The sequence below is a fragment of the Brassica napus genome, chromosome C4, assembly GCF_020379485.1.
Source record: "Brassica napus cultivar Da-Ae chromosome C4, Da-Ae, whole genome shotgun sequence".
Lineage (NCBI taxonomy): Eukaryota > Viridiplantae > Streptophyta > Magnoliopsida > Brassicales > Brassicaceae > Brassica > Brassica napus.
This window is the reverse complement of record NC_063447.1, coordinates 39,266,214-39,288,520: the sequence shown is the minus strand read 5'-3', so window position 1 is coordinate 39,288,520 and position 22,307 is coordinate 39,266,214. Positions and strand designations below refer to the sequence as shown.

Here is a 22,307-nt window from a genome sequence, read left to right as displayed (position 1 = left end):
AAAGCTGAATATATAATAAAATATCATATATAAATCCGAAAACTGAATAAAATTTGATATTGGTATTATTTTTCATTATTAACTTTGTTAATTAAAAAAAATATCGGTGTTCAAGAAAGTGTTCTGGCCAATCGTCTAAGCGGCGCTAGGCATTATTGGCGACTTCTAAACTGTATAGATAATTATAATATTGTATATGTTGTTACTAATATTTCGTATCAGCAAAATTTAACCAGAGGCGATTTCAAATCAAACCACATATTAAAAAAAAACATGTTTGCAATATAATATACATTTTTCAAAGCATAATTAGATGAAAATGATATTAAGTGCAATATTGCATCTAGGTATGATTTATTTCTAATATGATTTTATAAGTTAGGATATTATTCATTTAATTACTTTTGTATCTATTAATATATATTGCTATTGAAACAATTTAGGATGATATTAAATTTAATTTGAATGGAAACAAATAACTGACTATGCTTATATCCATAGATTAACCAGTCGACAATTTCTTTTTGGGGCTGTTTGAGCAGGATTGACAGATTTGAGAGCCGAGTGGTCGGAGATGCACTCCCTCAAATGCCTACCTCCAACACGAATCATATCTACTCCTCTAGTGCCATGGATCTTTTGGACTCTGTGGAAGGCAAGGAACAAGTATGTGTTTGAAAATTTTGCTGGGAATCCGGCGGATGTACTATTGCAGGCTATAGGTGCAGCTAAGGAGTGGGAGGTGGCACATGTACAAGTAGAGAAGCGGCCCTTAGGGAAACCCTTGGAACTTACCCTCAAGGTTGACTCGATAGCCCAATCGGATGCCGCTTGGTCAGCAACAACACACGATGCAGGATTGAGCTGGATCGTGACGAACCCGGAGCAGAGCTGTTGGGGGAAGAGAGGTGTCAGCTTCATCCCTTCGCCGCTAGTTGCAGAAGGGCTAGCCCTCCGAGATGCGGTTGCTGCCTGCCAAGCCCAAGGAAGAAAAGCTGTGAGATTTGAATCTGACTCTGCTCAGTTGATTAAGTTCATCAACGGGGAAGAAGCGCCATTGGAGCTGTATGGTATTGTGGAAGATATTCTAAGCTTGTCAAGTGCATTTGAGATTGTTGCCTTCAAATGGATTTCTCGTCTAAAAAACATGGATGCAGATGTGATAGCAAAGAATGCTTTGTCTTTGTTTGAACACGGGGTGGTTGTGGATGATTTAATTCCCCCACCAAACTAAGTAAATGAATGAAGTTGGTTTGTGACAAAAAAAAATCATCCACTCTTTTTTCACCATTCAATAAAAAAACTTTTATTGTTTGTTCTTAATTTTTGGACCACAAGTGAAGTATTTCATCTACCCCATGTTTACAGGTAGTTTGGTTTATCCTTGTACTGTATATAATTTTTAAACATTAAATAATTGTATGCTGTTATTAGATAGTTCATTATCTTGATATAATTACTTATATCCAATTAAAAATAATAATAACAATACTAAATTAATACACTTAAGTAAATAATATTTTCATAATACTAAATATACTAAATCAATACTTCACACCAATATAAAATTTACACATTGATATTTATATATAGTTGATATCTATAATAGTTTATATATTATATTCAAAAATATTTAGTGAAGAGATAGTTTGAATTAGTTAAGGCAATATATTTATTTATTTATAATATTCAATCGAATTCAAAATAACTATTTTTAGAAATAATGAAATTTTATTAAAAAGTAAATAAAAATTAATTCCTTGAAAAATAATAAAAAATATATTTTACACGACTTTTTATCAAAATATAGTTATTTTAAAATCATCCAAAATCATATACATATCTAATTTTCAAACTCAAAAGAATAATATATATGTTTAATTTATATGGAAATTTTACTTATACACTTTTTTGGGTACCACTAATCAAGTATACCACCAATCAATGGACATTTTCACAAATACCATATTCATTAATGTGTAAAAGACTATACTACCATCACCTAATTTCAACACAACTTCTTCTCTCTCTCCCCGTCGAGATCCATCATCTCTCTCATCCGTCGAAATCCATCGCCTCTCTCAAACGAGATCCGTCATCTCTCTCAAGCAGCCGGCAACAGAAGAATTTCAGAGAGCCGATATTCAAAAGCTCCAAAATTCTCGCGATGGCGGTGCTTGAGACGGCAACGAAATAAGTTCTTCTCTCTCATGTGTCACGATGTCTCTCTGGAAAGATCATCCGGTGATGACGAGTTCGAGATCATCTCTCTCAGGCGACAAGAGCAATCACACTACACGATTCAAAATGTCTGCTCCTCTTCCAAATTCTCAACAAGTATGCTTCCAATTTGGGTATTTTTTGTTTGTTCCAAGTTATTTTTTATTTTCTTCTTTTTATTATCAAAAAATGAAAGATGGTTGGTTCAGAAAATTTCATTTCCCTAGTTAGATTTAAGAGAAAGAGTATCGATAGTGAATATTGAGTTTTCAAAAAATTATAACCCTTTATAAATCTGGGTTTAAGTAATTTTAAGATGTGTGAGCTCGAGAAGTGTTGCTTGTATTATCCTATATTCTCTGTAAGATTGTTGTTGAAATACATGAACATTAAACTGTTGCTTATATTATCCTATATCACCAGCCCCGTTCAATAGATCATGAAGACTGAGTTTATGGCTTTATGGGATAGATTTTCTACTGATCGTAAGTTGAATCCTTCACCTTTCAGCCCACTCTAGTGCAGTCTAGAGCACGTTCTACTTGGATACAGTAGTTTTTAAATGAGTATAATGGTTGCTTTGTAGCGAATGTGAGGGTGATGGTACTTGCTGCAACAAACAGACCATCAGAGCTTGATGAAGCAATAATGAGGCGTCTTCCTCAAGCCTTTGAGATTGGAATTCCTGAACGTAAGGAGAGAGCTGAGATATTGAAAGTGACGCTGAAAGGAGAGAGGGTGGAGCCCGATATTGACTACGATCACTTAGCTCGTCTGTGCGAAGGCTACACCGGATCGTACATCTTTGAGCTCTGCAAGAAAGCAGCTTACTTTCCTATCAGAGAAATCCTAGAGGAAGAGAGAAAATGGAGACCATATCCTCTAAGTTTCATATGAAAATGTTCAATGCTGTTGCATTCACCAAATTTGCAAGAGTGTTGATGTTGTGAGTTGCTATCATTTTGTTTGTCAGGTACCTAGGCCAATGTCACAGTTGGATTTGGAGAAAGTTCTTGCTACGTCGAAGAAGACGCAAGTTGCAGCAAGCGAGTACTGTGGATTGAGATGGTCAAGGGAACCAAATGAGATGGAAGCAGCTATAAGTGGAATCTCGAAACTACTGGTCTCTCGGTTCATTAACCTTCAGTCTGGTTCTCAGGATAAAACTATTCATGTATGTTTATAAGGGTTTATAAAACCAATCATATGGATATATGAAATAGTTTTGTACATAAATCATTTATAAGAGTTTATAAAACCATTTATGAACCATTTATAAATTTTATAAGAGCTTATAAAACCTTATATCAACCATCTACGAAGTTTATAAAACACATATAAATATTTATATAACTATTTATAAAGGTTTATAAAACTATTTAAAAGGGTCTATATTTAGATCATGTTAAATGTAACTACCAAAGCAAAGATAAACATATCAACTTACATTTTTCTCTGAAACCACAAGATATTCACCAAATTAACCAACTTTCCACCATTTCTTTGCTTATTAAAGAACATCATTCTTTTACAGTTTCTTTTATAAGGCCTTGTAAAAAGGTATAATTGAGCATTGAGATGATTGAGCATTGAGAGATACTTGGGGTTTCTGAACTTGATCGGTGCGCGGCCATCGTCGTTGTGTCCAGAGAAATAGTAGCTTTGCATATTGGAGTCTTGGAGCTGCTTGAGGACGGGGACATAAGAAGCATTAAGCCATTTGAAATACTCAAACTTCTGAACCTCAGCAGTGACTCCTCTGAGGTTGTCCATGTTCATAGCAAACCATGACTTCATCGCATTAGTGAGAAGATGAAAGACGACTTTCTCAGGGGCCTTGGTGTTGAGAGCAGTGGAGTTAACCACAACCGAAATAGCAACAATGTTATAAAAAAACACACATATTTAGAAATATATTATTAAAGTATAATTCATTTATAAGAGTTTATAAAATCAGTCTATAAGGTTTTATAAGGATTATAAATAATTTATAAATGTTTATAAATCATTTATGAAGATTTAGAAATCATTTATAAGCCTTTATTAATAATAAATCAGTTTATAAACTCTTATAAATCAATTTATAAAATGTTATGTGTATATAAACTGGTATTTCCTTTGTAAAAATTTAAAAGGTATTGTGTATCATTTATAAACTCTTATAAAAATATACCCATCAATAAGAGTTTATAATTATTTATAAGTCTTTATAAATTGGTTAAATAAAGGTATTGTGATCGTCGTCTCCATCGTCGTTGTCGTCCCCGTCGAGATCCGTCTCGTCTCCGCCGAGTTCCATCGTCACTCTCTCTCACGCAGCCGGCGACAAGATATTACAAGAATCACAATTAAAACCTCAAAGATGTTGCCTCCTCTCCACGATTCATACTGGTACGTTTCTAATTTGTGTATTTTTTGTTTGATTCAAGTAATTTTTTGGATTTGTTCTTTCTGTTATCGAAGAAAATCAACGAAGGTAGGTTTAGAACATGTCGATCTAAGGGAAAGAGTTTGGATAGTAAACATTGAATTTTCGAAAAATTATAAACCTTCATAAATCTGGGTTCAAGTAATTTTAGGATTTTCGTTCCTCTGTTATCCAAAAAACAAATAAGGTTGATTTAGACTTGTCATTTGAATAGTTATGGTTAGGAGAAAGATTTTCCGATAGTGAACATTACATTTTAAAGAATTATAACCTTTTATAAATCTGGGTTTTAGGATATTGTCGATAGTACAACTCAATGCAATACAATGTTTTATAAATAAAGGTTGTAAACAAGAGTTGATCATATATGTCTATAAAAACATATAAATGTGTGAATTTGAGAAGTCTCGTCTTTTATTATCATATATTCTTTGTAAAGCTGTTATCGAAATACATGAACATTATGATTGGATAAGGTATCTTTAGACCATGATTAAAAGTTAACATCATATTTTTATTTCGTCTTGCAGTTAGATAGCAATGAATTTTTCACATCTTTGAGATTGCCTCTGAGGATTTATGAAGTTGGAACAGAACCAGTAGACAATCCAAAAGTGATTATCCAATCGGTGTCTTTGTCAATAATGTGAAGTGTTTTATAAAAGATTATAAATGTAGTTTTATAGGAGTTTATAAAATTATAAATTAGAGATTTGTAGAGACTTATAAAATTATATTGTCGAAAGTAGAACTTAACGATTTATAAGTCTTTATAAAAAAGTTTTTAAACAAGAGTTCAAGTAATTTTAGGATTTGTTTCCTTCTATTATCCAAAAAGCAAAAAAGGCTTAGTTGGACTTGTTATTTGAATAATTCTGGTTAAGATTAAGATTTTCGGATAGTGAACACTGCTTTTTTACAGAATTATAATTTTTTATAAATCTGGATTTCAGGATATTGTTAAAAGTACAACTGGACGATTTATAAGTCTGTATAAAGAAGTTTTTAAACAAGAGTTGATCTCATATGTCTATAAAAACATATAAATGTGTGAACTTGAGAAGTCTTGTGAGGAATGTTAGGCAGAATAAGTATAAGGAACTCAAAAATGATTTATAAACATTTATAAACTGATTTATAATGGCTTACAAGTTAATTTTTCTAAAGTCCCTCAAAAAGACAATCAACACAAAAGGCATATCTTGTGAAAAAGCCACGTCCTTCAGCAAGGGATATAATGCCTCAACCTTCTCTGTAGACTGTACAGAGACCATGCTTGTGATCAGAATCAAACAAGCTCATTTCAAGGTTTAGTTTTATAAATACTACTACTTACCTTAACTCCTGTGGATGGAGAAGAGAATGTGAGAAGCACCAAGATCTCAAATGAAGGAAGTGGAATCAGCGGCTCGCCCTCCCTAAGATCTCCATCTACAAGTATGGTCCGAGCCCTTGGACGCAACAACATCCTAATTTAGAGATGTCTGAAGAAGATGAGAGAGAAGAATGTATTAAGAAGTCAACTCTGCAACTTTTATAAAGCGGTATAAATATGTAATTCGTTGATCGCACAAACCACGTTCTTGTTCAGAGTCCCTCTTGCTTCTTCAAACAGCTCACCAACCTCGTCGATCTTCAAAATCTGAACGCAAGCCAATCACATATTATTCCTATGCATCAGCACTCACTTCCAAAAACAAGATTCAAAAATAATATGCTTTCGTAACTCAACAAACTCATGCTCCATCTCCAATGTTTCTTTAGATATTATACACAAAAGAAGATATAAAAAATGAATCTCATAAAGTACCAAACAGAACGTTACATTACCAAAACAATAACCTTCCACCTCATATATTGCACATACTAAACCTTGCTAGTCAAACTACAAATAGTAGCATTGTATTACCTCAAGAAAGTGAGGTACTTGATATGCATATCACCACACATATTCTCCACAGCATCCTTTAAATCCAAAAGCTCACAGCACACCTTTGTAATTCCCTGCAACATTACCAGATCAACCAAGAAAAGAAGTAATCATGGAATAGTCTTACTCTTAGGTTAGTAATTAAATATATGTTAAGCTCTATGTCTTTTGATTGCTAACAAATCAACAGTAAGATGGACCCAATTTATAAATTTGAGATTTGAAAACTTCATGAAAAAATTTTGGTCTTCTTTTCCAGAAACAGATCGATTTTGATAAACCAAGCTACAATTACAGAAAGAGACGAAAATCACCATCTATTATCCTTAGGGATGGCAATCAAGGATCTGGACAGCGGGCCTGTCCCGTAAAAGCTTGCTGTGGGGCGGGATTGGGCCTCCATTTGGTAAGCCCGCAAAATTACGGGCCTCGCGGGACGAGTCAAAAACGGGACGGGTCGAAAGCGGGATGGGCTACTGGTTAGTCTGCGAGATTTTAAAGACCCGCAACCCTAAGTCCCCATTTATGCTTTCACCTAAAACATAGAGAGAGAGAGACAGAGAGAAGGCGATTCAACGTTATGTAGCTCCGGTGATGGTGGGTTCAGGGTCGATGATGCTTCCGGTCTCCCAAGCGCCTTCGATCTGCACCGGTGGAGCTTCTTCGAGTCATCATAAGAAATTTGAAAACTCACTTTCCACCGAAGAAGAAGATCTAGTTCCCGCAATGGGTTCTTCATAGTTTTGCATATATGTATTTGTTCACATTATCATACATTTTAGAGTTTTAGGTTTCAATATATCTTTAAATGACTTCTATTATTCTTATTTGCAGAAGATGAAGTTGATGGTGAAGAAGAGAAATCTTCATCTTTTTGTCGCTTGTTGGTGATAAAGATGAAGAACAAGAAGTGTGATTGGTGTTTTCTTTTTATTTGTTTTTGGGAATAACATCTTTGATTTGGTGTTGGTTTTATTTAATTTTGGATTCAGAAAACTAAAGCATTTGTTATGAACTTATGAGTTATAATATTTGGATTCAACAACTAAAGTATTGTTTATTTTTAAAATGTTTGGAGTCTAACAAAAGTAAATAAACTAGTGTTTTGATCCAACTAAAATCTTCAACTAACAAGTGTATTGCCTTATCCAGTTCAATCCTTGACTAAACTCACTAACTGATACATCATGAAACCGATGAAGCGTCCTGAATCATGTCTTGAAGCGTTCAGGAGTCATATGTCCGTTTGTAATTCTATGTCCCGCGGGCCGATCCGCAAAGGCCTACATGTTTTGCGGTATGGGTTTGGTCAGCCATTTTGAGGACCGCAGCCCGCGTGGGCCTGGCCCGCTCGAAGACGAACCCACTGCGATATGGGACAGGATGGGACGGATCAACCTGTTTGACATTCCTAATTAACATCTTACCTTTGTTAGCGTTTCTTAGGCGTAGGGAAAGAGATCGCCTCGTTCGTCTGAGCTTGTAGAGTCTGCCAGCTTCGTCGGAGACCTCGTCATCGTCAGATCTCGCCGGAAAACTCGTAGTCAGATCTCGTCGGAAACTCTTCAGCGTTTGTAAATCTCGCCGGGAACTCGTCTTGTTCGTTTGAGCTCATCAGCGTCGTCTGATCTCGCCGTACAACTAGTCAGAATTTTTGCCGGAGAACTCGTCAACATCGTCTGATTCGTCGAATTTGATCACTGGTATCGTTCATTTTGGATATGAGATTTGAAGAAATCTTGGGGAAGAAAAGAATAGTTTTAGGTTTAATTAGTTAGGGGTATAAAAGTTTTTTCCTTATTAAAATTTTAATGGTAAAGTTGGTTAAAGTAGAAATGAAATAGGGTACAAGAAAAATAGTATTTTTGGCAAATCCCCTTAATTTATATTCTCTTCGTTTCATAATATAAGTATTTTATAATAAATAGATTAGATATAATTTAACCAATAAAAAATAAGTCTATTTAATTTGATTGGTCACACTGTATTCAATAAATGTAAAAGTTACCTAGAAATACGAAAACTACTTATATTTTGAAACAAAAACATTTCCCTAAAACTACTTACAATATGAAACGGAAAAAATATTATATTGTGAATAATTTATTATTTCTTTATAAAAATATTTTTAAAATAACTATTTTAATTATGAAATAAATAGTATTATAATTATATATATATATATATTAATTTAAACTTGTACAGTACTTTAGGTCACTTTATCTATTTGTATCATTCAAACATATGTTTTCAACCACTATATCAGCTTGATCCACACTTGTACCACTCGAAACGTTTGATCAGCTGGATGGATCCGCAACGCGTATCCGTTTTCTCCATTCTCAGTATTAATCAATTCATTTTGGGATATGTCAATGTTTGTCTGTGAAGTTTGATGACTGAGTTGATTTGGTTATCACAAAAGTTGAACATCGCTTATTCTAATCGGGTGTCGCGGTCTGTAACACTCAATTAAATCGAAGTAAGAAAAGCAAAAATTAACAAGAAAAAGTGCAAATGGCAACAAATTCCAAAATACCGGCTGATAATAGCCCCACATCCAGTCATTAAGACAGATATATCGTTTTGATTCCGATTCAATACTCTTTGGACGCGATTTGTCTTTTCCCGAATAAGAATTTTAAGTTAAAAAAAATAAATAATCCTTCCTTTAATTTTCCACTAATATCAAATCGTAGAATATTGTTCCCACCATTCTTATCATCATCTCCTTGGCATCACTCGATTTTTTAAATCTGTAATAATTATAATTTTCCTCCGACATTGGCGTCCATCTCTCTCGAAGCATTCCCAAATCTTCAAATCTGTGTTCCTGAGATTCAGATGTATCCTTCTCTTGACGATGAAGATTTCGTCTCTGATTTCTTTTGCTTCGATCAAAGGTTCTTCCTTTATCTCTTTTTTTAATCGATTCTGTTGTTTTCTATTTTGATTTATCGAAATTTGCTTGTAACATAAATACCCAGGCTTTTTATTTCTCAGATGATCAATTCAATTTCTGTGAGATGATGTTTTTCCCTATTTGTAGGAGATTAATTGTGTATTTTGATGTTAATTTGACGAACCCGAATCTATTTTTTTTTTATTGTTTAACAACGTTGTTGATTCGGTTTAAGCTGTTAAATTGATTTGTTGATTTGATGATTCCATTTCTCATTTGATGAATGAGAGAGATGTCTGTTTCAGCAGAAATGGAGCAGAACTCGATGATTACACACAGTTTGGTGTAGATTTGCAGCCTGATCAAGCAGGTACCTTCCCAGATTTTGGGTCATACGGTGTCAATCTACAGAGCGACCCAGAACAAGTTTTCAGCATTGGAGATTTGACATCGTACGGTGGAGTTTTAACGCAAGAGCCAGGGCAGTTTCGTAACTTTGGTGGGCCAAATGATTGTGGAACTGTGCAGGAAGATGAAGTAGTTGTTAACTCTAGCTCATCTGGTGGAGCTGTTAAGCAAGAACAAGAACATGTAGATGAGGAATGCTCCAGAAAGCGGTAAGCTTTTTAAAAATCCAAACTTTGTGTGATCTTGATTGTGTTTGATAAGAATCTGTGGTGGGTGTTGATAGGGGAAGGACTGGATCTTGTGTCAGACCAGGAGGAACCAAAGCTTGTCGTGAGAGATTGAGGAGGGAGAAGCTAAATGACAAGTACAATTTGTTTAAAACTTATTAATTTTGTAGTTTGAATTGTCTAAAACTGGGTTTGTGTCTTTAGGTTCATGGATTTGAGCTCCGTTTTAGAGCCTGGGAGGACTCCGAAGACCGATAAACCGGCTATACTCGATGATGCGATCCGTGTCTTGAATCAACTCAGAGATGAAGCTCATGAGCTTGAAGAAACTAATCAGAAGCTCTTAGAAGAGATCAAGAGTCTCAAGGTTGGTTCACTTTCTCCTCAATTCCAAGAACCTTAGTCTATGGAACGAGAGTAAAGATTTGGTTTTGACTTATAGGCTGAGAAGAATGAGCTGAGGGAGGAGAAGCAAGCCTTGAAGGCGGAGAAGGAGAAGACGGAACAACAGTTGAAGTCTATGATGGTTCCATCTACAGGGTTCATGCCTCAGATTCCAGCGCCATTTAATCAGAACAAGATGGCTGTTTATCCGAGCTATGGTTACATGCCAATGTGGCATTACTTGCCTCAATCCGTTCGTGATACCTCTCGTGATCAAGAACTCAGGCCTCCTGCTGCTTAAACTCTCCATTACATTACATATTATGTTTGGTACTTGAGAATTTAGAGAGATATCTAATCCACTTGGTTTTAGGATTCTTCCGTTTGGCAAGTGTAAAAGCTTTACTCTTTGTCTTGGGTTGTATTTCAATAAAATGCACATAAACTCCAGAAACTTGTGGTTTCTTGTGGATTTTTTTGACTGTGACGCTTGTTGTGAAAACTTAGGGGGGGGGGGGGGGGGATCAAAAAGACTCGAGAACTCCCGCTTACTAAACGGGTGCTCTAACCAACTGAGCTACGAGAGCTTGTTGGTTTTACAAAATTCTATTGCAAATTCATATTATTACTTGCCAGTTTGTGGGTTAGTAGTCCTGAAAAGGAGGCTCTGTGAATGGAACTGTGCAGCGAATTTTCAGCAAGCGAATGAATTTTCATGAGGTTGTTGAGCTGATGGCAATTCCACAACCAAAAGCATGAGTCACATTAATTTAGTCTAAATCCGAAAATGAAATGGTCTCTCTCTAAGAGAACCGAAAGTGTGAAAAAGTGTCAATATAATAAAGCAAAAATGATTTGCAGATTTTTGCCTCATCGCATACATCTTTAAACCGATGTCTGGATTCCAAAACAGAAATCTCAAAATACAGAACAGATTGTGCTACAAAAGCTGAAAAAGAGAAAACGATGAAAACATTCCTCTATCTTCAGTTTGCTTTAGCTTTTGGAGCCTTCCTCCGGAGTTGCCTACCATGTCTCCTCGAGTTCTTCATTCCAATAAAGAAGAGTAGTGCACCAACGAGTGCCACGCTCTGAAGAGTCAAATTAAGAACACATAATAGAAAAGTCTCAGATCATGCATGATAAAAGATTGAATATGGAACTAACATATTTGTTTCAGAAACCAAGTTTGCTAACCTGAGTAAACTTGGAAAACAGTTGGCTAAATTCCTTTCTCTCAACATCGTAGTTGTAGAAATCGTAAAGAATCGGGGTGGCAACAGCTTGATGAAGAAGCTGCAACCATATTTCGTAGCGTTAAAACATGTTTTTTCTCTTCATTTAAGATAAAACCGATGAAAAATATACTAATATTTCAATAAAGGAACAGTTGCTACATACTAGGAGATATGCTCCCAAGGAGCTGCCAGAAACGAACAAAAGTCCACCAATACCCTTTAAGGCTATAGCAGCAGCAACAAGAAGCTTCGTCTGCAAAGAAAACAACAAGACTCAATCAGAGATTAAATTTTTTGGTTGTTGTTGACTAGACATGAAGAAGGCACTTACATCGACCGGTGGCAATTGCTGGCCAGTATGAGTTGTTACGTGACTAACAAAAGCATTGAACTTTGGTCTTAGAGATTTAGCTGCTCGGCCTCCATTATCCCCAAATTCATTGAACCTGCTCCAGAGAAAGAAGAGGTTAATTAAATAGAACCGAAGCGAAGAGAGTCAACTGAAATATGAAAAGATCAATTCAACTATTAGAGAAAGAGCAAATCTTTGGAGCTAATTAAGAAAAAAAAATCATAAATAAATCCAACACCATCAACAATCCATATGTTTTCTTTACAACATTCTTCTACTTTCCCCAAAACTAACTCAGCTATGATTCATGTCTAGATAGCCATAATTTATTTATTCTTTTGATATATTAGACACAGATTTTGATTTTTTTTTCTCTCAAGAATACAAAAGCAGATTTTGAAATGAGAGTAACAAGAGCAGATCTAGGAGTGGAAGAAAATTGCATACTCTTGCCATGCGGAGAGAAGAAAGACGGAGACGAACAGAGCTCTACCAACAAAGGAAATCATCTCAACTGAATCTCGAACACAGAGACAGAAGGAGAGAGAGACAAAAGAGAGTTAGATTTGGGTCCGTAAAGGAAGAGAGAAGGAGAAAGTGAAGAGGCCGGCCAAATTTGAAATATTAAGGCGGAGAGAGTATTCCAAGACTTTGGTCATCGCGAGTACAATACAAATACATTGCCAATTTTGTATTCGCTGCTTCCTTCTTAAGAATGCGCCACGTGGACGATCTTACACGCCGACTGGCCAATCATATGCGTCCTTATCATTACACGTCGACCCTTAAAGCTTACAAATTTATATTACTAAATTTAAAAAATATTTAACAAAATCATCATATAAAAATAACTTTATACTTAGAGAAAAATATGTATTTAATTCATCAAGTATTTACAATCTATAAATTATTGATTAAAAATCACTTGCACACATAATATTAGAACTTATATTTGACGACACAAATTATAATAAAAAACTACGTTCTTTATCTGTGCATGCGAACATAACCCTCTTGCAGATATATAATTTAAAGACTAATATGATAAATTATTTTTCATATTCTTCCTCATTTTTATCTTTCCGACTTTTTAGTTTTATTTTTGTCTTTTAAACATCAATGTAATCTATAAAACTATGGAAATGTAACTATTATCAAATATTTCAGGCAATAAAATAGTGTAAGAAAGTGAATATTTACCTCTTTTAATCCTCTTTGTCTCTTTAAACAAATAACATGCATCAAAATACTTTAAAAAAAAATAACATTTAAGCAATTAACAATGTAAATTTAAATTTTGACTGATAATTGTATTAAAAAGGAATTGAATTGAGATAATGATAATATTTATTTTATTTACTCGATAAATATAATACTTAATTATCTTACTATTTCATAAATTTAAAGTTTATGAAAGAAAAATAGATATTGATAATTTCATTATTTTAATATAACTATATTTAAATTTTTTTAGTACTACATGCATTATGAGACCAAAAATTAAAATACTAATCATTTCTTTGCCTAACATCATCTATATTATAAAATTGAGTTACAAATATAAATTTACCCTTAAAATATCTTTTTAATTACATTGTAATGCCATTGAAAACTTCCTAATCCTAACTTCAAGCATTTTCTTTTGTCAATTAAAACAACAGATATCTAAATCGATTTCAAACTAATTAATGCTAAATCTATATATATTTACTGCATTTAAAGCGTAAACTACTATGCTTAATCGATAACAGGATACCCATTATTACATGAGTATTTTTGAATGATTTTTCCTTATCCCCTAAATAAAGATTATTCATTACTATTACATTTTTACCAGGTGTCTTCCTGCACCATGTGCAGTAAAAAAATTTAAAATATTTTTTAATAAATAAATATAAATTATATTTTAAAATAAATTTTTATTAATATTGTAATTTTTTTTTCGTATCAATATTTTAATATAAATGTGATTTAATTAAACATAAAAATTATATTTAAGAATATGCATGTATATTTGAAATTATAATCTTAGATAGATTTTCTATCTATTTATTTTAATTAAATATATTAAATAAATCTGTAAAAGTTGCATAATTACCAAAAATTAAAATTAAACAATATTTATAAAATTTGTAGATATATAAGAAAATAATGATTTTACGACTAAATTTTTATAATTTTCTAAAAAAAGTGTATACATTTTTGAAAAATTTAGTAATAAAATTGTATAATTTAAAAATATTTAATTAAATTATATTTCGAAATTTATAATGTCATATTTGAATATATTTATTTTAATGATAACTTATGAGTTATTCTCATATTCTAAAAAAAATTTCAAAAATATAAATTGAGATTAAATGTAATATATGTGTTATTACCATATTTTAAAAAGTTTACCAAAAATATAAATTAACATTAAATGCAATTGTCCATGTCATATTAAGCTATAATACATGTCATTAATTTCAGTAGTCATATCATATTTGTTTTGTGAAATTGATTGTAGAAAGTGTGAGAGACAAGGTTTCACTTCTTAGATTTAGGTTAGGTCAAGAGAGATGAATGAGAATCGTGGGCTGAATCCCGTAAATAAACTTGAAGAATGAATATGATTTTATTGATGAGTTGAAAGATGATGAATACACAGGAATATATCTTGTGATGATTAAAGAATACGTAATGCTTTTAATCTAGTACAAAAGTTGATATATGGAAAGAGATGGCTTGTCTTTTATCTTCTCCGTCTTTATATAGTCTAGGTTTCGTTGGCAACCCTTCAACTGTTCTCCTAGATCTTTGGCTTCAATTACGGAGCTCGCTTTAGGCTCCTCTTGACCGAGTCCCTTAAGGTGTTAGCTCACTTTCTGTCGTGACCTCTGCTATGATGTCTCCCAGGTCCAGTCGTCAGCTCGGCTTTCAGCTCCCTTTGTTATGATGGGCTTATCGCAACCCACATGCTAGCTCACGCTTATCGGTACCTCACCTGAGGGTCATATTCGGGTCCAACAGTTGCCCCCAGCTTCCGAATAAAATCCTTTGTCTCGGAAGCTAGAATCTAGCTATCGATCTTATCTTTTCGTTAAGATAATGATTAGTTCTTATCCTATTTAGATTCAGCTTACTCGATCTAACGGTCTTTATTACGTTTGGCAGAATCTATGGTTCAGATGGAGAGGGTTTGAAATGACTTTTCCGAATCTCGAGAGGTGATGGGATATAAAGCGGTGAACATTAACTGCTAGCCTTCCACTTTCTCCACGCCTCCGTTCGGTTTTCAAGGTAACTTCTCTCTCTTTGGAGACGATGATATATATATATATTTTCTTTGGATTTATTGCAGTTGGCTGGGGCTGTTAACAGGGCCCAGCTCAGGTTTGAGAATGCTCTGTGTGCTGCCCCCAATGCTGGTGAACTTGCTGAGGTTACCGAGATGGTTAAGGCAGCCAAAACCGATCTTGACCAAGCCCGGGTTCGAATTTCTGAACTCGAAGCCGAAGTGACGAGGCTAGGCTCGAAGGCCGATGCTCAGCAAGGAGAGATCGAGAGTCAAAAGCTCGATATCCAGGTGAAGAGCAGGAGGATCAATGATTTAGAGGCTGCTCGAAAGATAGCTGAGCATCAAGTACGTGAACTCATTGCCTCATCCCGGGATAGCCAGAAGAACAAGGAAGCTGAAGTCAAGCTGGCTGTCAGGGAAGGGAAGAAAGAAGTCGCCGAAGCTTACGGCAAGATCCTGGTCTGTGTTAAGGAGAAGTTTGCTAGGAAGAAAGATGAGGTCGACGCTTTGGTGTACGCTCAGGAGCTCCAAGCTAATGCCGACCTCTTGAAGGATATGCTGAACAACAAGATCCAAAGCGTTGAAGAGGAGTACAACCAATTGGTGGCCTTATTACCAGAAGCGACAACTGCGTATGAGAAGGCTCAAGTCTCTGACTTCTCGGTCAGCAAGCTTCCTCTTCCCCAGATCTCGGAGAGTTCAGGTACTTTCGAGATTAACATGTTTAATCCATCCTTTTCTGGGGAGTATGGCTCTAATTTGGGTTTGATGGCTCCTGACTTAGCTCCAGTCGAGGCAGCAATAGGAGGTGACGGCAATGTGGTCGATGAGGGAGTTCCTGCCGGTGCTGGTGATCCGATTCAGGAAGAGAAGGAAGATTGAGAGCTACGGCTCTTTTAACTTTATGTTTTGTGTTTTTAAGACTTCGGCCTAAGGGCTTTGTTTCGTTATGTTTTGTGACTTAGTGCCTGAGGAGGCCTTTAAACCTTAACGCTTGCTGGATTTCAATAGCCTGGGGAGGTTTTTAAACCCTTTCTTATGTTTAAATCGTGGCTATTTTTCTGTTTTAAGTTTTTGAACTTAACCTCGTTTCATTTAATCATAGTGATTGCGAATCTCAGATGAGTTGTGTGCCGTCATCGTTGAGTCGGATTAGGACCTTTAGTCTTTATTTATGATAAGCATTTAGCTTAATGGATATTCGGTCGTGATAACCTTAAAGAGGAGTTCTTGATTTTAGCTCGGGGACCTGAGTCCGATTCGTAAGGTTCTGGGACCTGGTTGTTCAGGTTCGTAGGAACCTTTATTTAGATTCATAGGGACCTGAGTTAATTCGAAGGACTTCGAGGCCTTTGAAGTTTAACGGATGGAATTGAGGAATTTCGGGATTTTCCTGATTCTTTAGGATTTTAAGACTTTTCGATTTTGATAAGGGTTTCAAGACCTTCTGGTTTTGATTAGGATTTTAGGACCTGGTTGATTGTTAAGGATTTTAGGACCTTGCTGATTGTTTAGGATTTTAAGACCTTGCTGATTGTTAAGGATTTTAAGACCTTGCTGATTGTTAAGGATTTTAAGACCTTAGTTTATGTTAAGGATTTTAAGACCTCTGGGTGTATTAAGGATTTTAAGACCTTAGGTTCAGGTTTTCAGGGACCTGAATGTATTCGAGATTGTTGAGCTTAGGTCCCGATTTAGGGGGACCTAAATTTTCTTGGAGGGTTTTAAGACCTTTGATGTTTATGAAACTGAATCAATCGTTTTATTAATATCAGATATCAGAGAATACATGATTCGGATTATTTACACAGTAACTATTTTTAGGCTAAGTGTTCTTGGTAACACCTGCCCCTTTGGCTTAGGTGAGGAGGTTGGTGAGAAGAGGTTGGGGCTGCACTCATGACGGAGCTGCCTACGTACCCAGTCAAGGGATCAAGCCAAACGTAGTTCAGGGGTTTTAGGTACCTAATGATAGTATCTTTTGAGGTTCGTGGCATTCCACGATCGGATTTCAGGTACCCCGGTTCGTACCTTCTGGAGTTTGTAAACTCCGGGTCGTACTATGTGGATAATTCGGTAGGGTCCTTCCCAGTTGGTTCCTAACTTTCCAGCTCCCGGTTCCTTTGTTCCTTCGAACACTTTCCTAAGCACTAGGTCCCCTACGGCGAACTGTCGGGGCCTTACTTTGGAATTGTAGTGTCGTGCCATTGCTTGCTGATAATTTTGAATGCGAAGCAAGGCTTGGTCTCGTCTTTCCTCGATCAAGTCGAGGCTATCCATCAGGAGCTGGTTATTAGCTGCGGGATTTGAGGTGCAGAGCTCCCGTCTGAGGCTACCTGCGGTGGTTTCTGCTGGGACGACAGCCTCCATCCCATAAGCTAAGGAGAAGGGAGTTTCCTCTGTAGCTTTTCGTGGGGTGGTTCGGCAGGCCCATAGTACTTCGGGTAGTTTTTCCGACCAAAGCTCCTTTTGGGCTCCTAGGCGTTTCTTGAGGTTTGCTAAAACTGATTTGTTGGCAGCCTCCGCCTGTCCGTTCCCTTGAGGTCGCCGAGGTGATGAGAAGGTGAGGCGGATGTTCCATTTATCGCAGAAACTTTTGAAGTCGTGGGATATGAACTGTCCTCCATTGTCGGTTACGATTTCGTATGGGACGCCATGCCTGCATACGATGTTTTTCCAAACAAATCCTTCGACCTCGAATCTGTTTATTTGTTGGAAAGCTTCAGCTTCAATCCATTTCGTGAAGTAGTCGGTTAGGACCAGGAGGTTTAGTAACTTCTTTCCTTTCCCTGAAGGTACTAATGGACCTATAATGTCCATAGACCACCTCATGAATGGGTAGGGAGCTGATATGTTAGACAGCTTTTCCGCTGGTTGGTGTATGATCGGTGCATGCCTTTGGCATTTGTCGCACGATGAGGAGTAGACCTCACAATCTGCGATAATGGTAGGCCAGAAGTAGCCTTGCCTTTTTATTCGGATGGCTAAGGCTCTGCCTCCGGAATGGTTTCCACAGGAACCGTCGTGCATTTCCTTCATGAGTTTCATAGCTACTAGGCCGTGAACGCATTTTAGGTAAGGTCCGGAGACACTTCGTTTGTGGAGGGCTGACTCGATTATACAGTATCTTGCTGCTAAAGCTTTGAGTTTTCGAGCCTCCCACTTGTTGGGTGGAATTTTTCCCTCTAGGATGTAATCCATGATCGGTATTCTCCAGTCTTCTCTTCCTACAACTTTGTTGTGAAGAGAGGAGGGAGATTCCTGTTCGGGACCTGGTGCCGTGGTGCCCCCGGAGATATTTGTTGGAGTAGGTTCTGGGTTCTGAGGAATATCTCCAATTTCCTCGTTATCCCCTGTGGTTTGTGTAGCGTTCCTAGATGCGTTTTTAAGAGCGGTGCGGCTTCTTGTTTGGACTTTATAGACAAGTGGCTCCGAGGTCTGGATGGTGCCCCCGGAGGTACTCGTAGAGTTAGGCTCTAGGGAGTCTGAACTTCGGTGAGTACCTTCACTTTTGTCGTTGTTTTCCGGGTTCTGGGTTGCTTTCCTGGAGGTGTGCTTTCTGAAGCTGCGTGTTCTAGTTTTCGGGAACCAGAATGTCGTGAAAACTTGGGTAGCTACCGTCGGGAGGCTGTTATCCTCTATTTTTTCCTTTGGTTTGCTATCCATCTCAGCCTTGGTAGCTATGTCGATACTTGGCTTCTCGATTCCTTCCACGGGTATAATTCGTTTTACGAGAGGGTCGGATGTGGAAGCTAATGCGGCGAGCGCGTCTGCTGAGGAGTTCTCCCCTCGTGGGATCCTCGTTAGCTCGAACTTGTCAAACTGCTTTGTGAGGTTTAGGACGACCTCGAGGTATGCCCCCATTCTTTCGTCCCTTGTTTCGTATTCCCCGTGAAACTGGCTAGCTACCAGCTGCGAGTCGCTGTAGGCGTTTAGCTCCCGAATTCCGAGGCTCAGGGCGAGCTTTAATCCAGCGATTAGTGCTTCGTACTCGGCCTCGTTGTTGGAAGCGTTAAATCCAAGTCTATAGGATTGTTCGATGGTTTCTCCGGCTGAGGAGGTTAGTCTTAAACCGACACCGGAGCCTTGCCTTGACGAGGCTCCGTCCACGTATAGGCTCCATTTCGGAGCCTCTGTTTCCTGGTCTAGATGTCCGGATGCTAGCTCAATAACGAAATCGGCGAGGACCTGAGCTTTTGCTGCTGCTCGGGGTCTGTACTCGATGTCGTACTCGCTGAGCTCTATAGCCCATTTTGCTAATCGTCCGGATTGGCTAGGGCTATGCAGAATCGTCCGTAATGGTTGTGAGGTCATTACGATGATCGAGTGCGATTGGAAATAAGGTCGCAGCTTCCTGGCGGCTGTCACGACTGCTAGGGCTAGTTTTTCCATGGTGGGATATCTCGTCTCGGCGTCTATTAAGCTTTTGCTAGTATAATAGACAGGTCTCTGTTCGTTTTGTTCCTCTCGTACTAGCACTCCGCTGACTGCAGCTGCCGACACGGCGAGGTACAGGTACAGTGGTTCTCCTACTACAGGTTTGGATAGTATCGGAGGTTCCGAGAGGTAAGCCTTCAGCTGTTTGAAGGCTTCTTCGCACTTTTCATCCCATAAGAACTTCTTATTATTTTTCAGAAGTTTATAGAATGGAAGGCATTTATCGGTGGACCTGGAGATGAATCGATTTAGTGCTGCGATCCGTCCGGTCAATCTTTGTACCTCTCTGGTCGTTTTAGGTGATGGCATTTCCAGGAATGTCGCTATTTGTTTCGGGTTGGCTTCGATGCCTCTTTCGGTTACGAGGTAACCTAGGAATTCGCCGGAAGGTACTCCGAAGGTACACTTAGCTGGGTTTAGCTTCATGTCGTATTTGTTGAGGATTTCGAAACATTCTCTTAGATGGGAGATGTGGTCCTCCCCCTTTGAGGATTTGACTAACATGTCGTCGATGTAGACTTCCATGGTTTTTCCGAGTTGTCCAGCGAACATTTTATTTACTAACCTTTGATAGGTAGCTCCCGCGTTTTTCAAACCAAACGGCATGACCTTGTAACAATAGGTTCCTCGTTCAGTTATGAATGCGGTTTTCTCTTGATCCTCAGGATCCATCATAATCTGGTTATATCCTGAAAAGGCATCCATAAAGGACAAGAGCTGGTGTCCAGCCGTTGCTTCGACCAAACGATCGATATGAGGTAACGGGAAGCTGTCCTTAGGACAGGCTTTGTTTAAATCGGTGAAGTCTACACAGATTCTCCATTTCCCATTCTTCTTTTTTACTACCACTGGGTTAGCTAGCCAATCGGGGTATTGTACCTCTCGGATGGACCCGGCCTTTGTTAGTCGATCGACCTCGTCGTTGACAGCTTGGGCTTTTTCTAGACCTAGCTTACGACGTTTCTGTTTGATCGGTTTAAAAGTAGGGTCTACATTGAGCTTATGAGTGGTGACATTTGCATCTATGCCTTTCATGTCGCTGGTGGTCCATGCGAAAGTTTTGATATTCTGTTTTAGGAATTCGACGAGCTCCTTTTTGGTTTCGAGAGGTAGCTCGGATCCGATGCTCACCTGTTTCTCAGGGTTTGAGTCGTCGATGCTAACTTTTTCGGTGAGGTTCTTAGGGGGACCTCGGATATTTCGTTGCATTTCGCGACTCTCCTGGATCTGTAATTGCTATTGGGGGGATTCTTTTATGATTTCGAATCCTCCCAGGTAACAGATCCTTGAAATCTTTTGGCTACCGTGTATGGTAGCTATTCCGTTGGTTGTTGGAAATTTCACGCATTGGTGATAAGTTGAAGCTACTGCTTTCATCTTATGAATCCAAGGCCTTCCGAGGATTGCGTGGAAAGGGGATGGTTTGTCGACAATTATGAAGTTGGTCATTTTCATGACTCCGCCAGCTATAATTGGGAGCTTAATTGTTCCCAATGAGGTGGCTGTTTCACCTGAGAAACCTACGAGGTTGGATTTCTGGTCGACAATTTCGTAGTCGTCTATTTCCATTCCCTTTAGTGCGTTGTAGAAAATAAGATCGACGGAGCTTCCGGTGTCGATCATGAGCTTAGGTACCTCGTACCCTGCTATATTTAATGTTATGACAAGGGCATCGTCGTGAGGTCTATCGAGGTCTAATGTCTCGCTCTCCCAGAAAGAGATCTTAGTGTTAGACTCAGGCTTGGTCGGTTTGGACTGAGTGTTTGACACAGCTTTCCGTACGTGACTTTTAATAGAGTTAACGGAGTCTTGACACACACCGGACCCTCCAAGGATGTAATCGATCCTTGAGCCAGGGCTCGATTGGGGAGGTGGTTTACTCAAGAGGGCCTCGATTTGTAGGCTTTTTCCTTGTGGAAACTTTCCAAGGATCATCTCGACTCTCTTTTTGGGAGCTGGGGGTGGTGAGTCTGTTTCTTTTTCAGGTGACCTCTCGCGTTTCGGAGAGCTATCTCTGGGACCTCTCTTCTGATAAGGTTGTGGCTTTTTGAGGTCCACATCTTTTATTTCTCCGGCTGCGAATTTAGCAGCCAGTTGTCGTTGGAGGTCCCAACATTCTTCGGTTGAATGTCCCTTTCGATCGTGGTAAGAGCAATGTTTGCTCTCGTCATAACCTTTGGACCAGGGGGCTTTAGCTGTCGCGGCGACAGGTTTTTCTTCCTTGTCTTCCTCGACTACGTAAGAATGTTCTCCCTGGGTCTGATTATTTCGGGAGCTACCTCTTTTGTGAGGTCCCTTTCCATCGGAGGCTTCGCCTTTCGGGTGACTCTGGGGTTTTCTGTGGAGCTTATCTAATGCTGCCATTTCCTCCTCCAAGGTAATGTATCTAGAGGCCTTATGGAGGGCGTCATCGATGGTTGGAGGGGGATTTAGCGTTAGCTCCGAGAAGAAACCTGATTTATACCAGAGACCTCTCCTAAGAGCCTCAATGGCTACCTGAT

General features: G+C 37.9%; 5 protein-coding genes across 7 annotated transcripts; 3 read left to right on the top strand and 2 right to left on the bottom strand.

Annotated features, from left to right (window-relative positions):
* The first annotated feature begins 2,659 nt into the window (after positions 1-2,659).
* On the top strand, positions 2,660-3,406 carry LOC106383159 (outer mitochondrial transmembrane helix translocase-like). The gene is made up of 3 exons (XM_022714035.2): positions 2,660-2,705; positions 2,807-3,042; positions 3,194-3,406. Exons 1-3 carry the CDS (start codon positions 2,660-2,662, stop codon positions 3,404-3,406), a joined length of 495 nt encoding a protein of 164 aa, XP_022569756.2.
* Positions 3,407-9,182: 5,776 nt separating this feature from the next.
* LOC106390748 (transcription factor bHLH104) lies at positions 9,183-10,953 on the top strand. 2 transcript variants are annotated; one of them, XM_013831274.3, is made up of 5 exons: positions 9,183-9,481; positions 9,789-10,097; positions 10,172-10,252; positions 10,320-10,482; positions 10,558-10,953. In XM_013831274.3, exons 1-5 carry the CDS (start codon positions 9,423-9,425, stop codon positions 10,798-10,800), a joined length of 855 nt encoding a protein of 284 aa, XP_013686728.1. In that variant the 5' UTR covers positions 9,183-9,422; the 3' UTR covers positions 10,801-10,953. The 2 variants fall into 2 exon arrangements, with proteins under 2 accessions (XP_013686728.1, XP_013686726.1); XM_013831272.3 differs by having other exon boundaries at positions 9,194-9,481; positions 9,786-10,097.
* Positions 10,954-11,318: 365 nt separating this feature from the next.
* On the bottom strand, positions 11,319-12,773 carry LOC106445741. The gene is made up of 5 exons (XM_013887361.3): positions 12,537-12,773; positions 12,069-12,183; positions 11,901-11,990; positions 11,697-11,795; positions 11,319-11,590 (listed from the first exon to the last, which is right to left on the bottom strand). Exons 1-5 carry the CDS (start codon positions 12,596-12,598, stop codon positions 11,486-11,488), a joined length of 471 nt encoding a protein of 156 aa, XP_013742815.2. The 5' UTR covers positions 12,599-12,773; the 3' UTR covers positions 11,319-11,485.
* A 1,821-nt stretch (positions 12,774-14,594) lies between these two features.
* LOC125585343 lies at positions 14,595-16,413 on the top strand. 2 transcript variants are annotated; one of them, XM_048754241.1, is made up of 2 exons: positions 14,595-16,072; positions 16,160-16,413. In XM_048754241.1, exons 1-2 carry the CDS (start codon positions 15,523-15,525, stop codon positions 16,249-16,251), a joined length of 642 nt encoding a protein of 213 aa, XP_048610198.1. In that variant the 5' UTR covers positions 14,595-15,522; the 3' UTR covers positions 16,252-16,413. The 2 variants fall into 2 exon arrangements, with proteins under 2 accessions (XP_048610198.1, XP_048610197.1); XM_048754240.1 differs by having other exon boundaries at positions 14,618-16,072; positions 16,154-16,413.
* A 23-nt stretch (positions 16,414-16,436) lies between these two features.
* On the bottom strand, positions 16,437-21,015 carry LOC125585342. The gene has a single exon (XM_048754239.1). It carries the CDS (start codon positions 21,013-21,015, stop codon positions 17,335-17,337), a length of 3,681 nt encoding a protein of 1,226 aa, XP_048610196.1. The 3' UTR covers positions 16,437-17,334.
* Between the last annotated feature and the right edge of the window lie 1,292 nt (positions 21,016-22,307).

Bases quoted from the DNA above. Each gene is read 5' to 3' on its own strand.
- LOC106383159 (XM_022714035.2), top strand. From the start codon at position 2,660: ATGAAGACTGAGTTTATGGCTTTATGGGATAGATTTTCTACTGATC. The intron at 2,706-2,806 runs GTAAGTTGAATC...GTTGCTTTGTAG, and splicing joins GGATAGATTTTCTACTGATC to CGAATGTGAGGGTGATGGTA. The intron at 3,043-3,193 runs GCAGCTTACTTT...TTTGTTTGTCAG, and splicing joins TCTTTGAGCTCTGCAAGAAA to GTACCTAGGCCAATGTCACA.
- LOC106390748 (XM_013831272.3), top strand. From the start codon at position 9,423: ATGTATCCTTCTCTTGACGATGAAGATTTCGTCTCTGATTTCTTTTGC. The intron at 9,482-9,785 runs GTTCTTCCTTTA...TGTCTGTTTCAG, and splicing joins TTCTTTTGCTTCGATCAAAG to CAGAAATGGAGCAGAACTCG. The intron at 10,253-10,319 runs GTACAATTTGTT...TTGTGTCTTTAG, and splicing joins AGGGAGAAGCTAAATGACAA to GTTCATGGATTTGAGCTCCG.
- LOC106445741 (XM_013887361.3), bottom strand. From the start codon at position 12,598: ATGATTTCCTTTGTTGGTAGAGCTCTGTTCGTCTCCGTCTTTCTTCTC. The intron at 12,184-12,536 runs GTATGCAATTTT...TCTCTGGAGCAG, and splicing joins CTTCTCTCCGCATGGCAAGA to GTTCAATGAATTTGGGGATA. The intron at 11,991-12,068 runs GTAAGTGCCTTC...TTTTCTTTGCAG, and splicing joins AGCAATTGCCACCGGTCGAT to ACGAAGCTTCTTGTTGCTGC.
- LOC125585343 (XM_048754240.1), top strand. From the start codon at position 15,523: ATGGTTAAGGCAGCCAAAACCGATCTTGACCAAGCCCGGGTTCGAATT. The intron at 16,073-16,153 runs GTACTTTCGAGA...CTCCTGACTTAG, and splicing joins CCAGATCTCGGAGAGTTCAG to CTCCAGTCGAGGCAGCAATA.
- LOC125585342 (XM_048754239.1), bottom strand. From the start codon at position 21,015: ATGCAACGAAATATCCGAGGTCCCCCTAAGAACCTCACCGAAAAAGTT.